This window comes from Physella acuta, unplaced genomic scaffold (assembly GCF_028476545.2).
Source record: "Physella acuta isolate Inbredline_101_S28 unplaced genomic scaffold, ASM2847654v3 ptg001180l, whole genome shotgun sequence".
Classification (NCBI taxonomy): Eukaryota; Metazoa; Mollusca; class Gastropoda; family Physidae; genus Physella; species Physella acuta.
Window position 1 is genome coordinate 30,001 of NW_026732697.1, and position 16,217 is coordinate 46,217.

General features: G+C 37.8%; 1 protein-coding gene across 1 annotated transcript in view; it reads left to right on the plus strand.

Annotated features, from left to right (window-relative positions):
• LOC131956857 (amiloride-sensitive sodium channel subunit gamma-like) overlaps window positions 1–10,366 on the plus strand; it is a 13,217-nt gene extending 2,851 nt beyond the window's left edge. Inside the window, exons 2-6 of the mRNA XM_059321469.1 lie at window positions 928–1,346; window positions 4,589–4,714; window positions 7,621–7,718; window positions 9,038–9,227; window positions 9,407–10,366. Coding sequence (XP_059177452.1) covers window positions 1,011–1,346; window positions 4,589–4,714; window positions 7,621–7,718; window positions 9,038–9,227; window positions 9,407–10,366 — 1,710 coding nt within the window. The 5' untranslated portion in view covers window positions 928–1,010. The remainder of the gene's footprint in view (window positions 1–927; window positions 1,347–4,588; window positions 4,715–7,620; window positions 7,719–9,037; window positions 9,228–9,406) is intronic.
• Window positions 10,367–16,217: the final 5,851 nt, after the last annotated feature.

The window sequence follows — 16,217 nt, forward strand, 5'->3', positions numbered from 1 at the left end:
TGTAAATTTTTAAAATTTAAAGTACTGGAAAAAAAATGCGTGAATGGATAAAGTGAAATATTGTAGGTAAAACACGGATATTATAGATACTGCCTATTATTTATACAGTTTTCTAATTATTATTCTATCTTTCGGGTTTTATAGGAGAGGCGTAGCGAGGGGGGGGGGGGGGGGCATATGTCCCCGGGTGCCGACCTTAGGGGGCGCCAAAGTGGGTTGGAAAAAATTGCGCGAGGGGGGGGGGGGTGGAAATCGAAAGTTTTAGGGCGGGGGGACAGGGGTGCAAATCGAAAGTTTGACGGGGGTGCAAATCACCGGAAAGGGCGCGATTTGGCGCTACGGGCTAGACTGTGAGCAATATGCCTTTATGATTGTATTTAAATTGTGTTTATGTTATGAGTGTTGTGTTTGTTTTTTCGTTTTTTTTTTCTTTGCGTTCGTTTGTGTTGTATTTAGTTTTGTTCTGTTCCCAACTTGGTACATTTAAAAAAGATTTACCGTGTGTTGTGGTTGTGGTTGTGTTGTGGTTGTGTTGTGGTTGTGTTGTGGTTGTTTTGTGGTTGTGTTGTGGGTGTTTTGTGGTTGTGTTGTGGTTGTGGTTGTGGTTGTGTTGTGGTTGTGTTGTGATTGTGTTGTGGTTGTAATGTGGTTGTGTTGTGGTTGTGGTTGTGTTTTGTTTGTGTTTGTGTTTGTGATGTGTTTTTGTTTGTTTTGTTCTGTTCCAAAGTTGGTATATTTTAAAAAGATTTACCGTGGCGGAGCACGGGATGCAGCTAGTATATATATATTCAAAATTTGACAAGTATTCCAGTAATATAAAGAATTTTTATATGAAAAAAAACCTCAATTATTTTAGCTAAATCGTGTTGAAATTATTAGGCCTATAGTATACAATATTTCTTTTAACTGAAATATGTGTTCAATTAGGTTGTGGACTTTGATAAGCATCAACACGCCTGAACCCTCAACACATTACCTGTAACGTTCTAAGACTACCAGAAAACACGAAAATGCCGAAGTTCAAACTCCACGAGCTCCGTGAAATCAACGAGATGTACCAGGACTTTGGCCAGATGACCACCATGCATGGCATTAAAAGGGCCGCGGTCAGCAAACAGCTGTGGATCAAACTAATCTGGACAGGGCTGGTCATCGCGGCCTTGAGCTACGCCTTTTACCAGATTAGCCAGACGGTCAACACGTACTACAGCTACCCCTCCTCCATAGGGCTGTCTATAGAAGCTGACCATGAGCTGGAACTTCCGGCTGTCACCATTTGTAACTTGAACAGGATTCGTGTATCGAAGGCAGATTTCTTGCAGTCGCATTTTGAAGAGTGGAAAATGGTCAGTTCACTTAACGTTTTTTTTTATTCCGTCATATAATTATGATAGACTTTCACTCTATTGTTAAATTTTTTTATAAATTATCATCATCCCCCAAAACTAGATCTACATCATTCATTGATTATAAGACTTGTAAGCCATAATGATACACGATTTATTAAATGGGGTAGATGAAGTAGAGTTCATATGAAAGGATAGTATGGTCAGCAATGTGCCCAGCCACCTAAGCTTTCATTAATTTTAGTTGGGTACCCATTAGAGCTGGGTTGACTCAGGTACGTTCTACTGACTCGAACCCGGACTCGAACTCGAGGCTTTCGGATTAGCAGTCTAGCTCTATATCTCTGCTTCTTACCCTATGGACTGTAATTGAACAGTTCAGCGTGCACTCTGTTATTAACATAATTCCCCACCCCCCACCCCCTTTCATGTCAAAACGTATGAGGCGGATGAAGTAGAGTTCATCTGTTTCGACACCATCGGCATGTAAGGGGATAGTAGTCAGCACTATACAATGATCCATTAAATAAAGTTTTCTTAGATTATCTGTATATTGACTGAATGATCAGTAGTCTGACCTTTTATGAATTAGTTATCCGAAAGTTAATTAAGTACTGGAAGAATTGTACTTTTGGTTCTGATAAAAGCTGAAGATGGTTGATGTAGTGTTGCTTTTAAACAAGGTATACAAACGTTCAATTGTTGAAACGTATAAAAAAAAAACTGTTATTTAACAAATTCATGCGGGATAGGCCTACTATATATTTGGACATACATTAAAACAGTTAAGTGAATTAACAATTATTCCAACTAAATAAAAAGTATACTATTTTCCTATAATGTAGTTTTTGTTTTCTTAGTAAACTTTGAAATATATTAGAAATAAACCGATAAAAATTATACGTGATGAATTGTGATTTGCTAAAAAAAAAAAAAACACATTTTAACAAAGAGCGTTGTGATTTCGAAACGAACTCTTGAATATATAAAAAGTGAAGTGTATACAATATTCAGATTGTATCATGCTGTGATAAGCCTGGAGAAATGTGATACAACTTATCGACTACGTATAACCAGAGGCTTCATAAATACATCGTAAATCCCGTTGAAGTGTTTTGTCTAATACAGTCTGAACTGACACGACTAAACCGTTTAAAACATGTTCAATATCTAGACTGGTGGTTCTTAACATGGGTTCCATTGAACCCAAGGGCTACACTGAGTCAATCTCAAGGGTCAAGACACACCAGATCAGTGTTTCTTCCAGACTTTTTTCTCCGGTGGGGGGGGGGGGGCACTTGATATTTTCGGGGGGGGGGGGGGAGGTGAAGGGGGGACTAAATTCTCCGGGGAGGGGTGTTGGAGCGGACACTCACTGGTAAAAGTATATATTTTTTATATAAATTTCCATTTCATTCGAGGGGGGGGGGGAGATAGATTCTTCGGGGGTCAGAGCCCCCACCCCTCCCCCCCCCCCACCCCTAAAGAGATGCCTGGAAGAAAATAATGCACCCGACTCTCTATGATTCACGATCAGATTTTGTCAGTGCAGACGATAGAACTATTAACAAGGGTACGGCGAAATCACATTTGCAAGAGGTGGAATTTGGTACATCCAAAAAAAGGTACCAGACTAACTAAATACTGCACTAAGTACTAAGTACTGGACTAAGTACTGCACTAAATAATGCACTAAGTACTGGACTAAGTACTGGACTAAGTACTGGACTAAGTACTGCACTAAGAACTGGGCTAAGTACTGCACTAAGTACTGGACTAAGTACTGGACTTGGAAGCCGAGCGCGTTGAAGTATTATCCATGTAGTTGAAAAGGAAGTTAACTAGTGTAGGATGCTACCATTTTCATTGTCTACTTATTCAATGTAGTCCAACCTTTTTAGACTAATTCACATAGGAATGCATACAACGAAACATGAATTCCCCATACACACATATAGGTAAACACGTGATTTCACAAAGACTAACATATTAACAGACACACTAATAAAGGCTCATTGCCTATGTATTAACAAACCCTTTATTTTAATGAGATATCTCACAAAACAAACGGATTAAAAGACAAACCAACGAAGCCACTCATAAGGGTTATCGCTGATGTATTGATAAACCCTTTATTTTAATGAGTGAATTCGCAAAGACAATCGCATTACGTGACACACTAACGATTTATATATTCATAGACAATGTTTATTTAAATTTACATTTCTTGTAAAGTTAAAACACCTAAATAAATTGTCTACATGGGACTGGAAACTTATGTAACAAATATATTCTGTAAACCACCCGTCTGTTAGTTAATTTTTTTTCTGAAATTGAGAATGACGCATGCGCCGTGGAAGTCATTCGAGCGTTACATTTGTATAGAACAAACTGGGGGACGCGTGATCCAGTGACCTTGTTTGTGATTGGCTGCTTTTGAGGCGCGACGTGTTTATGTGTGCCATTGACGTCAGAGGGGGAAAAATTGAGAACAGAGAAAGAAAAGAGATGGGGGTGGGGGTAGGGTACCTGATGGGACTGGGGGGTGGGGGAGAAGGTGGTGTTTGTGTACTCCAGAACTACGACCAGTTTGATTCAAAATTTATACGTGTTGGTTTTTTTTTTCATATTTATCTTGAAACTAAAACTTCCTGGATTTATTAATTTTTTGCTCATATATAATTTTGAGATGCCCCTGTATTTTATTATGCTGAACAAGAAACAGACGCATTGCGCATTGCTGGTTAAGGTTAAATGCAATGTAGGGTTAACTCATTACGAGGGTTATGAGCAAAAGTAGGGCTAGGTTTGGGTTAGTTAATATTCGCGCCCTTGCATATTCAAACTGTTAAGTAGTTTAAGGTTAGTTGTGAAAGGTATGCTTTGCTAATGGTTCATGTGAAGAGTAACAGTAAAGCAATGTTTGGGTTAGGGAAAACTCTCACTAATCACTCTAATGCATATCTAAGCTGTTCAGTTAGATTATGGTTCATTTTTACGTTTCGATTTCCATTTTGTGCTATATATGCTATCAAAATGAAAGCTTTTTGTTAACGTTAAGGAGTGTAGGTACTGCACTTTTAATCTTAGTAGTTCATGTTAATTAAAATATTTGTATTTAGCGAATAGTATTCATCTGTTTTTTCTGTTGGGTTTTACATTTTTTTTCTTATATCTATAATACGTTGACGAGCTTAAAGCGCCGTCTTGAAATCTTGTTAAACTATTTTATTTCACAACAGAACAATCTCACAGTACCACAGCAGATGCAGAAACTGAGCATAGCCCTCCACAATTATTCCAGAGAGAGCAAAGAAGAACTCGGCCACAAAGTCTCAGACATGATGCTCAGCTGTTTATTCAACTCCGTGAGTAATACTCAGTTTTATATCAGTACCAGGCAGTATAAGAAGAAAATATATTCTGATATGAGGTAAAATAAGCTTTGTTGTTCCATAAACGAAGTCACAAAAAGTCTTTGGCTCTAAACATCACAGGCAGTCACAAACAAGCCACACCCAAACACAGACAATTGGAACATTTAAATAGTACGAGTCGACCCGCGGCATATCATACGTCGCTATTTAGTTGTTTTATTCTCTACTTTTCAGTAATTCATAATTTGTGAATTCGACAGTACCAATGCTGCCACTGAAAATATTTGCTTTAAAACACTATCAGTAGGTCGTTAAGGACGATACTACCCCCACTCTCTTTTCCCCCAACCCCTACCCTACACCCCCCGTGAAAGCAGCCTCCTCTTAGTTATCTCTCCTAAGTTTAAAATCGTTTCAAACTAAATTATCTGCCCCAAATAGCTGTCACTAAACCCGGCTCCACGAATGTAAACATTTAGCGTGAACCACAGCTCACCAGACCATGTAGGGGTGGGGTGGTAGGGAGCGCGCTTACAGCTTGTTTTATAGCGTCTCCTAGAAGAGAATTATATATATATATATATATATATATATATATATATATATATATATATATATATATATATATATATATATATATGTATATATAGTTCCAATAACATAATACCCTCCCCTAAAAAACCCGAAAGAAACACCATTATTACGATGATTTAGAAAAATTGTACTCATTTTTTTTTTAAATATTTAAAACGTACCTAAAAAAAGTTGCGTTAAATTTTATGATCAACCACCTTGCTACCCCCCCCCCCCCCCATCCAATCCCCATTTAAAGGCACAGTCAAGCCAAAACCTGTCATGTCTCCGGAAAGTCTGTAGTCGTGTATGTACCGTCTGTAGTCGTGTATGCACCGTCTGTAATCGTGTATGCACCGTCTGTAGTCGTGTATGCACCGTCTGTAGTCGTGTATGTACCGTCTGTAGTCGTGTATGTACCGTCTGTAGTCGTGTATGTACCGTCTGTAGTCGTCTATGTACCGTCTGTAGTCGTGTATGTACCGTCTGTAGTCGTGTATGTACCGTCTGTAGTCGTGTATGTACCGTCTGTAGTCGTGTATGCACCGTCTGTAGTCGTGTATGCACCGTCTGTAGTCGTGTATGTACCGTCTGTAGTCGTGTATGTACCGTCTGTAGTCGTGTATGCACCGTCTGTAGTCGTGTATGCACCGTCTGTAGTCGTGTATGCACCGTCTGTAGTCGTGTATATACCGTCTGTAGTCGTGTATGTACCGTCTGTAGTCGTGTATGTACCGTCTGTAGTCGTGTATGTACCGTCTGTAGTCGTGTATGTACCGTCTGTAGTCGTGTATGCACCGTCTGTTGTCGTGTATGCACCGTCTGTAGTCGTGTATGTACCGTCTGTAGTCGTGTATGCACCGTCTGTAGTCGTGTATGTACCGTCTGTAGTCGTGTATGTACCGTCTGTAGTCGTGTATGCACCGTCTGTAGTCGTGTATGCACCGTCTGTAGTCGTGTATGTACCGTCTGTAGTCGTGTATGCACCGTCTGTTGTCGTGTATGCACCGTCTGTAGTCGTGTATGTACCGTCTGTAGTCGTGTATGCACCGTCTGTAGTCGTGTATGTACCGTCTGTAGTCGTTTATGTACCGTCTGTAGTCGTGTATGCACCGTCTGTAGTCGTGTATGCACCGTCTGTAGTCGTGTATGTACCGTCTGTAGTCGTGTATGCACCGTCTGTAGTCGTGTATGTACCGTCTGTAGTCGTGTATGCACCGGCCTTTACATCTAGAATAAGACGAGAAAATAAGACCCAGGCATATAGGGGTCGAGATATAAAGGTGGACAGGTCTGCGACCAGTGTTTCTTTCAGGTATCTCTCCAGGAATGGGGGGGGGGAGTGACGCTGCCCCTTATGAGCATGTACAATGACTACCGAACGAAAAAGTGGAAAAAATATATAATTTATAATGTCAAATATAATTTTAATTTTATCTTCCTCCCCCTACCCTAGCAGTTTCTAGCCTTGGCCCCCTCTCCCCCTCCTGAAGAATTATTCTAAAAGAGGTCATGTCTGCGACGCGAGGTTTTATTATCTAGGCTCTGCAGTCGGCTTTGTATCTAGTTGCGAAAATTCCAAGTTACCGAAGTTTGACTCTGGAAGGATTGAAGGTTGACTGTGTTATTTTTAAAGGACATGGGGTGAGGGGGTTGGGGTACGGCAATTAAGCGATGAGTGCCGAACAAGGATAGCCTAATATGTCGTATCTTCTTCCTCTTATTTAAAAAAAAAAACAATCACTTTTCTGCCGGTTGTGAGTGGTTTGTTTTTTCAGCGTAACTTCCTTTAAAGCAATAGAAGTTCCAGTCATCTGTAGATTGTGTACATCTGTTTTAATACTGTCACATATGACACAAAAAACAGCTTCAATGTTAGTACAATTAGTCAATACAAAACATCTTTTGTTTTAAATGTTAAGATTTCGATACCATCCTCTATAATTATAATTAGTATTAGAGACCAATAACTCGTCGTAAATAAGGGAGATAACTATTGATAAAAACAACTAAAATGATTAAATTAGTTGTTTAAAATTTCCATGTAAGATTATATCTTTGTTGTATCATATTTTATTTTTAAACATTATATCATTTAAATTAGTATGTAGAGTGCAGTAAACGAAATAACAGAAAACCGGCAAAATAAAGTAGCCTAATTAAATAAAGTAATTTTAAAGAGGCTTTTCTGTTGATTTGATTCAATCATACATAATTAAAATGAAAGAAATCAATGATAACTAATTAACTTTATACTATTTCAATGATCGTCTTAAATGAGTATATATTCTGTTGTGTTAATTATTCAATGCGTGTTTCTCCAGGATGCCTGTAATGCTTCAGATTTCAAACTTGACACGTTCATCAACAACGGTAACTGTTATACGTTCGGGGATAAGACAGTGAACAATTCAAAATCTTGGTACGTCAATCTGTGTTTCTTCCATTCCAGACTTTTTTCTCCAGGAGGGGGGGGGGCCTCAAAATTATTTTAGGGTGGGGGGCGGACTAAAATTGCCCGGGGAGGAGGGGGGGCATCACACAGTAAAAAGTATATATTTTCTATTTAAATTCCATTTTGTTGGGGGGGGGGTGCGGTATACTGGAACATACTCTGCTGCGACGCAGGTTTATTAAGCCTTGGGGTGCGGGTTTATCAATACAACCTACCAGGCGACTTAGGATCTACTTTAATTTTACTATCCCCAGGGTGGGGTAGATCACACCTCGGCAACAGCATGTGAGCTTGGTTCGTCTCGGGGCGTTCCTTGCTAAGTGCCCGTGTTACGTTGCCAGCCATAGCTGGGATAAACCATTGACAGTAATGGTTCACAGAAAAATGAGCATTCGAAAAACTGCGCATTGGAAAATGGTGCAAATAAAAAGAATGCGCAAATACAATTGATTATACTAATACACTTTAATTTTGTAATATTTTGAGGAAATATATTTTATTATGCTACAGTGTAGGCTACTCTTTGTTAATGTCTATAAATGATCGATTTAAGAAAACAAAATGCCCTTGCGCACCTTTTTGTGTGCATAGTTTTTCGTTGCACAGTTTTTTGTTTTCTCATTTTCCGGCAACCCTAGATATAACTAGTGTAGGGCGCTCATTGAGCAGTCGGGGGCGCTCAGTGACGCATAAGGTCATACAACCGCCAGGGCGCGCGGTACACCCTTGTTGCATTTAAACCATTGATTAGAGTAATTAACCCAACACCCAATGTAGGACGACAAATGATTGGATTGCATGGGTTACGGTATAGAGAGAATTCGAGGCGCCCAATCACACATTACCGTGTGGGGCGCCAATCCTCCGATATTTCCTAAAATGCCAGAAACCTCTTCGGAAATACACTCAACATGGCGTTTCCGTTGGTTTCACCTAAGCGATCCACTTCATTTTACAATTTGTGATTAACTTAGTGATCTTGAGTTACAATAAATCCAAGAAGTTCTTATGTCGCCTGACGTCCCAAGTATCCTGAAATTTAAGTGAGTTTCAATACATCCACCTTTAAAAATCATAGCCAAATCCTAAATCTTATATAAAATATTGCACGAACAAATTGAGTTAGTCCTCATTGCTCCTTGTTGAACATAGTGCCTCGACCATCCCCCTCCATGTTGCCTTGTCTCCGCCTATTACTTTTTCAATCTCCCAAGAAATCCCTGCGAGTGAAATAGTTTATCAAGATGTAAGGCTATTAGTAATTATACTTACATTTAACTTGTTAGGTTCGTGACCAAGGCAGGACCAGCCAACGGCCTGATTATCGAGCTGGACATCGAGCAGGACGAGTACCTGCCCATCACCGAATCAGCTGGGATAAAGGTCTTGTTACATTCTGGCTCTGAGATCGTCTTCCCTGATAACAGTGGCATCCTGGCAGCGCCGGGCTTTGTTACTAGTATTGGCATTAGGAGGGTATGTAGAATTAGTCCTCATTAATTTAAATTTAAAATTTCATAAACTGTTATTAAAACCTATCCATAGTTAAGTAGACTATGTGATAAGATTATATAAAACAATATTATAAACTATCAAATTATATTTAAAAAAATAAAAAAATAAAAATGTAAATATATATTAAACATGTTTTGCAGTCTGAAACATCCCTCCTCCCGGCACCGTATGGAAACTGCATCAGCCAATCAAACGTATCCAACGAAATCAAGAACCTCTACAAAAATATGGGCTACGACTACACCAAAGACGCCTGTCTACGGACCTGCTTGCAGATTAAAATTCACGATTCTTGCGACTGTATTGAAACAGACGTGGCGAACATAATCCAAGTCCTCAACGACAGATCAGTCTTGGATCTGGCGCCGAATGAAACTCTTCAGATCTGCAACACTACACATACAGAGTGTGTCACAGGTGTAGAAGAGCAGTTCCAGAAACGTCTTCTCGGATGTGAAGACATATGTCTGCCTGTCTGTGAGCAAATCGGTTACTTGACCACGGTGTCCACGGCGACGTGGCCAGCTAAACGCTACATGGAGAACTACATCCAGTTTGTCAACAACTCAGCCACAGCCAACAACAAAACCTACAACTGGACAGGCGAGCCGCGACAACACGCCCTCGACAACTTCCTCCGTTTAGAGATCTACTACGAGACTCTCCGCTACGAGTCGTTCGCTTCATCCCCGACCTTCGACTGGAACAGTCTCCTAGGCAACATCGGCGGTCAACTGGGGCTCTGGTTGGGGTTCTCGGTCCTCACAGCTATCGAAGTCTGCCAGTTTATTCTTGAAGTTAGCGTCCACGTTGGCAGGATATACTACAGAAAACACAGAAAATCCAAAAATACCGAAGAACAAAACGAAAATTCCACCGACAGAAGACTTAGTAGTGCGTTTGCCCCTACACTGACACAAGAAGATCGTAAAGCCAGTGTCGCCTTTGCTAACAGTACTAGGAGTGAGAGAAGGACCAGCGTACCTTTCGGACTGGCGCCACCAAAACAAGAAACAAGGAGAGCCAGTCTAGCGGTGCCGTACTTCGAGTATGAGAGGAGGCCGAGTTTTGATTTTGTGCACATAGAAGAAGTGGCTTAATTTGTAGTCAGGTATATTTTTATTTTGTTCACATAGAAGAAGTGGCTTAGTTTGTAGTCAGGGACATTGTTTTTATTTTGTTCACATAGAAGAAATGGCTTAAAATTTACGAGAGAAGGCCGAGTTTTTATTTTGTTCACATTGAAGAAGTGGCTTAGTTTGTAGTCAGGGGTAATTTTTGATTCTGTTGATATATAATAATATGTGACTTACTATGACGTAGTCAAGAACAAATTTTGATTTTGTTCCCATAGAAGAAGTGGCGTAGAATATATATATTTTTTTAGCGTCAGTTGTGTGTTCGCTTTAGTATTAGTTTTCATCATCGGCGTTTGAGGACTGATACAGATTTACAATAGTAATACTTCTTTCTTACTTGTAGCCTACTTTCATTCATTTAAGATGGTTTACTTATACATAGATCTAATACAAAACGTCTATATATAAAGAAAAAATAAACATTAAAAACCAACCTGAAACTGAAAATGCAAATGTGTAATTAAATGATTCAAGGGATTTTTTTTTCTCGGCGCGCGTGGTGGGCTGAGGGGACGGGGGAGGGGGGGGGGGGGAATTTGGGTTTTTAAGTAGAGCTGGAAAAAAAAAATTGGGATTACCAATTAAATAATTAAAATTATACAAATTTTTAGCAATCGGAAAAGTTATGTTATTACAATGAGACACATCAAAGCAAACATTCTTCGTAGAATATATGAGAATAGTTGCATAGTTTGTAGTCGAAAGCAAGGTGTTGTTTGTTTAGTACACGGAGAAGAAGTTGTTTAATATGTAAGAAATGTCTTGTTTTGATTTTGATCATTTAGAAGTTGCTTAATTTTTACGAAAGAAGGTCGAGTTTAGACTTAGTTCACATATAATATCTGACTTAATATTTAGTCAACGCCAAGTTTTTATTTTGTCCAAATTGAAGTATTTTCTTAATCTGTTCGGAAGAAGGACTAGTTTTTATTTTGTTTACATAGAATAAGTTGTTTAATATGTAGTCAGGGACAATTGTTTTAACTTTGTTCACATAAATCATGTGGCTTAGTATGAACGAAAGAACAACAAGTTGTTATTTTGTTTACATAGAAGAATTGGCTTAGTGTGTAGTTTATGTTCACATATAGTATGTTACTTTTTACGTAGTCAAGAACAAGTTTTAATTCTGTTCTCTTAGAAGATGTTGCTTAGTATGTATGAAAAAAGCCAAGTTTTGATATTGTTGATACCGAAGACTATGCTTAGAATACTGTCTTTGGGTTCATGGCGACCTAACTATTCCACTACGCCACACCAAAGCTGCTTAACACAGCATTTATGTATTTTTAATTGATTTATGTTCATTACGCTACTCTTAATACTTTTGCATTTTTGATAAGCATAGAATAGTGTCGCTACGTGCATTTATACAAGAACTTACACTTTTTATACGTTTTTATACTGACTTATAAGATTTAGATTTTAAGACACACAAAGCGTGTAGGCTTATATTGTGAACCCTATACGCATTCTAGATATATTAAGATAACATGTTACGGCAATATACTTTTAAGATTCACAGTAATTTTTTACTGTAACAAACTCAGGTTTATTATATATTTTATAAGTTTAATTTAGGGGATACAAGATCGATGTCTCACAATAAAATATAATTTTGTAACAACTAGATATATATACATTTTCATTGTATAATACACTTATGTAAAATAAGACACATGTATATAACCAATGATTTGTTAGACTAGCTCTTTGTTTATTGAAATAATAAAGGCAGGTTTAAATTACAATTATAAAGACGTTTTTTTCTAGACACAGATACCTAAGTACAGTTAAATAAGGTGAATTTACCGGATTGTGTCTTTTGTATATATATACTAATGTATTGTGTAGAAGTTTTAGAGTGTGAATAGGCCTACACGTGTACAGATGTTTTTTCATAACATAAGTGTATACTATATATATACATATAATTGTATTTGTAATATAGTTGATGTTGAAATAATATTACTACTGTGTCAATAGAAATAACATTTTCTCGAGATAATGGAAAAAGACCAACGATGCATTTAAAAACTTCCGTGGGAGGTATGGGGGGGGGGGGGGACGGTGACGGATAGTGGTTAAAGTATTTATTTTCTATGGTGACAGGTAAGATGCGTAAAGGAAAACTGCTCAACGGAATCTAAAGAAAATTAGCACATTATATGGAGTGATAGGAAGTAGTGGGTGTATTGATAATTTTTTTTTTGTTGCTTAAAATCTATGCTGCTTTCCTCCACCACACTTATACAGAAGAAGGCTAATGTTCAATTTAGAGAGGTGTGTGGTTTTACTTCTTCATAAGGATTTTTAGGACTAAATTGCTAACTAATAATAAAAAAAATAGTGTAACCAAATTAACAATAAAATAGTCAGAGTCTTTTTAAATATTTATGAAAAAGAAACTTATGTTACTAAATATTGAAGAAATGGTTTAGCCCTATTTCAGACAAATTCTGTATCGCTTTACACATTTATTAAAACAGATATAGCTACGGCTGAAAATTATTTTGTTATGATTTCTAGTTTTTATTTAACAGTCTATAGTTTCATTGACTGGTTGGAATGCATCAAGAGTTTGAGCCTAACCCTTAATACGCATCATATCATCTCAAGTAATTGACAAGCACAACAGAATCATTAATTAGAAAATTTTCTCTTATCAATTCCACTATGATATTTTAGAACCACTTTTCCCCTGACCATATTTGCTTACACTATAATCGTTCCTAGTTAAGGGATCGGCGTGGTCGAGTCGGTAAAGCTCATGGTTGATAAATTTCGAAAAAATCTCGAGTTCAAACCCTCTGGCAGATAAGGCTCGATCCCTTCCAACACTAAAAATTAAGAACGAAGAAGAAGATGTTCCTAGTTATTCTGATTTGATCTATGTATATATTATCAATCCATATCTGAAATGTTTTAAAAAAGTAAAGTTTTCCTTCTAAACCTGAAGGTCTATGGGGCAAGTTAAGTAGAGTTCAATTGTTTCTGTAACCTTGGCATATAAAAAGATATTGTGGTCAGCACTATGCCCAGCCGTCTTTACTTTCCTTAATGTGAGTTAGGTGCTCGTCAGAGCTGCGTGGACTCAGAAACGGTCTAATGTCTTGAACCCGGTTTCGAACTTGATACTTACGGGTTAGCAGTCTAGCTCTCCACTCCGTCCCATGAAATGCAATAAAAAAAAGAGAAAAATGTACTACTCTATTCAATACATTTAATGCACGATTACAAGACTTTCTCTATACTTCGTATAAACGAGAAAGTAAAAAATTGTGTAAAAAAGTACTATCTAAAATACTGAAAATGTGAAAATAAATATATTTGAAAACACATGGCTTAGCACATGTTTTATCGCACGACTAAAGATAGTGTTCTCTTATAAATACTTATAAAATGAAGGCTAGTGAAAAAAATACAGAAACTCTAAAACAATACCATCAAGGGTAGAGTCTCGATATTAATCACTCTTTTCATTCCTGGGCTAAAGAAAAATAAACCGGGAGTGATCTCCCGTAAACTTTCTCGAATATTCTAATATAAAATTACGAGGGATGGTAACTCAGGACATAGACAATATTTGTTATCCATTTTTAAAAACTTGGGTTTTTTCTGGATCTTGTACTCACCCACAACACTCGGACTCCGGATGTGACGTCAGTATTTCACCAATCACACGGAAACATCAGCAACATGAAGAAACACATCGGTGTGTATACTGTACGCTCCGTATTCTGAAAACTGATTGTCTAATATAGCTTTGTAAAACATGATTCAGTGAAGCTTTGTAAAATATCGAATTCCATACAGAATTATTTTTAGTATAACCAAATTAATAGTCTATGATAAAATTACGGTTAATATTGATTTTTCAGGTTTATGAAAAATTAGCTTACACTGAAGTCAAAACAAAATGCAATACAAGTTATAACAAATTATATCATTATCGTATGGACACTAGTTAATTTTTTTTCCCATGTTTAACATGTGCACGGAAGTAAAGCATTTTATATCAAAGAACCTCTTTCAATAAATGTAACGTAGAATTTGTTTTTTTAATAACAGGTAAATATGATGTTACAGGTAAAACGGGTTTTAAAAACTAATTAGTGTGAAATACAGCAATTACTAAAAAACAATGAATGAACAATAGAAAATAAGTAAGTTACCTGTCTTCTACTTAAACCTTTACCGCAAAAAAAAAATATCAGTTTGACAATAGTGAGTCGTGTAATTCCCAAATGAAATTAATCACTACTGTAATGGTTTATAGCAGAAGAATGGGCAATTACAGGGAGGCGATTCTTGATGTTTACTGCGGAAACAAGGGGAAGCTACCATAAACACAGCGATCAATTAACTCCATACATTCTCGACAGTTAATTTATACCCGTAAATAAAACAGATTAGCAATAACCTATTGGGTTAATGTTGCGGGGCTTATCAAATATTTTCAAGTGTATTATTATTCTTTTAGGAAAAATATGCCTGTATATCAGTGGTTCCCAGTGGTTCCCCCAGTTTGGGAACCCATGATTTATATTATTTAATCAATCTGACGACGGTGTAAAAAATATGAATATTACTGGGATCACACATCTACACAGGGGTGTAGCGAGGGGGGCGGGGGGGGGGTGCGGACCGCACCGGGTGACGCCATTTAGGGAATGACAACAAGGCAAAAAAATAGCAAAATATATAGAGAAAAATTTGAGGAGGAGGGGGGGGGGGGAAATCGATATTTTGATGGGGGGGGGGGGTCAAATCGAAAGTTAGAGGGGGGTGTAAATCGAAAGTTAGAGGGGGGGGTGCAAATCGAAAATTTGAAAGTTTGTCCCCGGGAAGGGTCGCTACGCCTCTGGGGGGTGACACAATTAAGTGCCGCACCGGGTGACACCCGACCTCACCATCTACAAACTCTAAATGACGCGTGAGGTCCGGCTTTGGGGGCATGACTTCAATATTCACAAAAATTAAGTCCCTTTTGTTCACATAGTTGGGAACTAATGTATTTGCATTCGATTCTGACAGACAAGTTTTATGGGGATGACCTAAGTTAATTCAGTGCATATAGTCATAGACCTTTAGTAAACACAGAAGAAAGTGCCCTACACAAGTTCCAGGAAATCCTTAACCAAGACCAGTGGCGTAGCGAGGTCGGGCGTCACCCTGTGCGGCACTTAATGGTGTCACCCCCCAGAGGCGTAGCGACCCTTCCCGGGGACAAATTTTCGATTTGCACCACCCCTCAAGTTTTCGATTTGTACCCCCCCCCCCCCCCTCAAACTTTCAATTTGCACCCCCCCCTATCAAGTTTTTCTCTATATATTTTGCTATTTTTGCCTTGGTGTCACCCCCCCCCCCCTAATTGACGCGTCTATTTACCATATAATTGACGTCTTACAATTATAATTGCTCCTTAAGGAAAGAATAACTAACGAATCCTAACAATATATGTTCATTGTTTCATTAGATTCAAAAACTTTAAGCTATGTTTTTCGCTAATAGCCTAAATTTTTTTACAAAAGAGACAAGAACGCCAATTAGCTTGAATAAAATTGTTAGCTAAATTGTTAAGTATCAATCTTAGAATTTAATTAGTGATTTTAATTGAGGTTTGGCGATTTAAAAGTATTTAAATCGACAGACTGTGTCAAACTAAAACAAAAGGTTTAATTTAGGAGTTAATTAAAATAAGGTTTTCACAAATAATTGATTGGGTTTTATGAACAATATACATTTACAAAAACAATACGATAATAGTTTTAGAAGAATAATTTAAATAAAACTTAATTACTATTTAAAC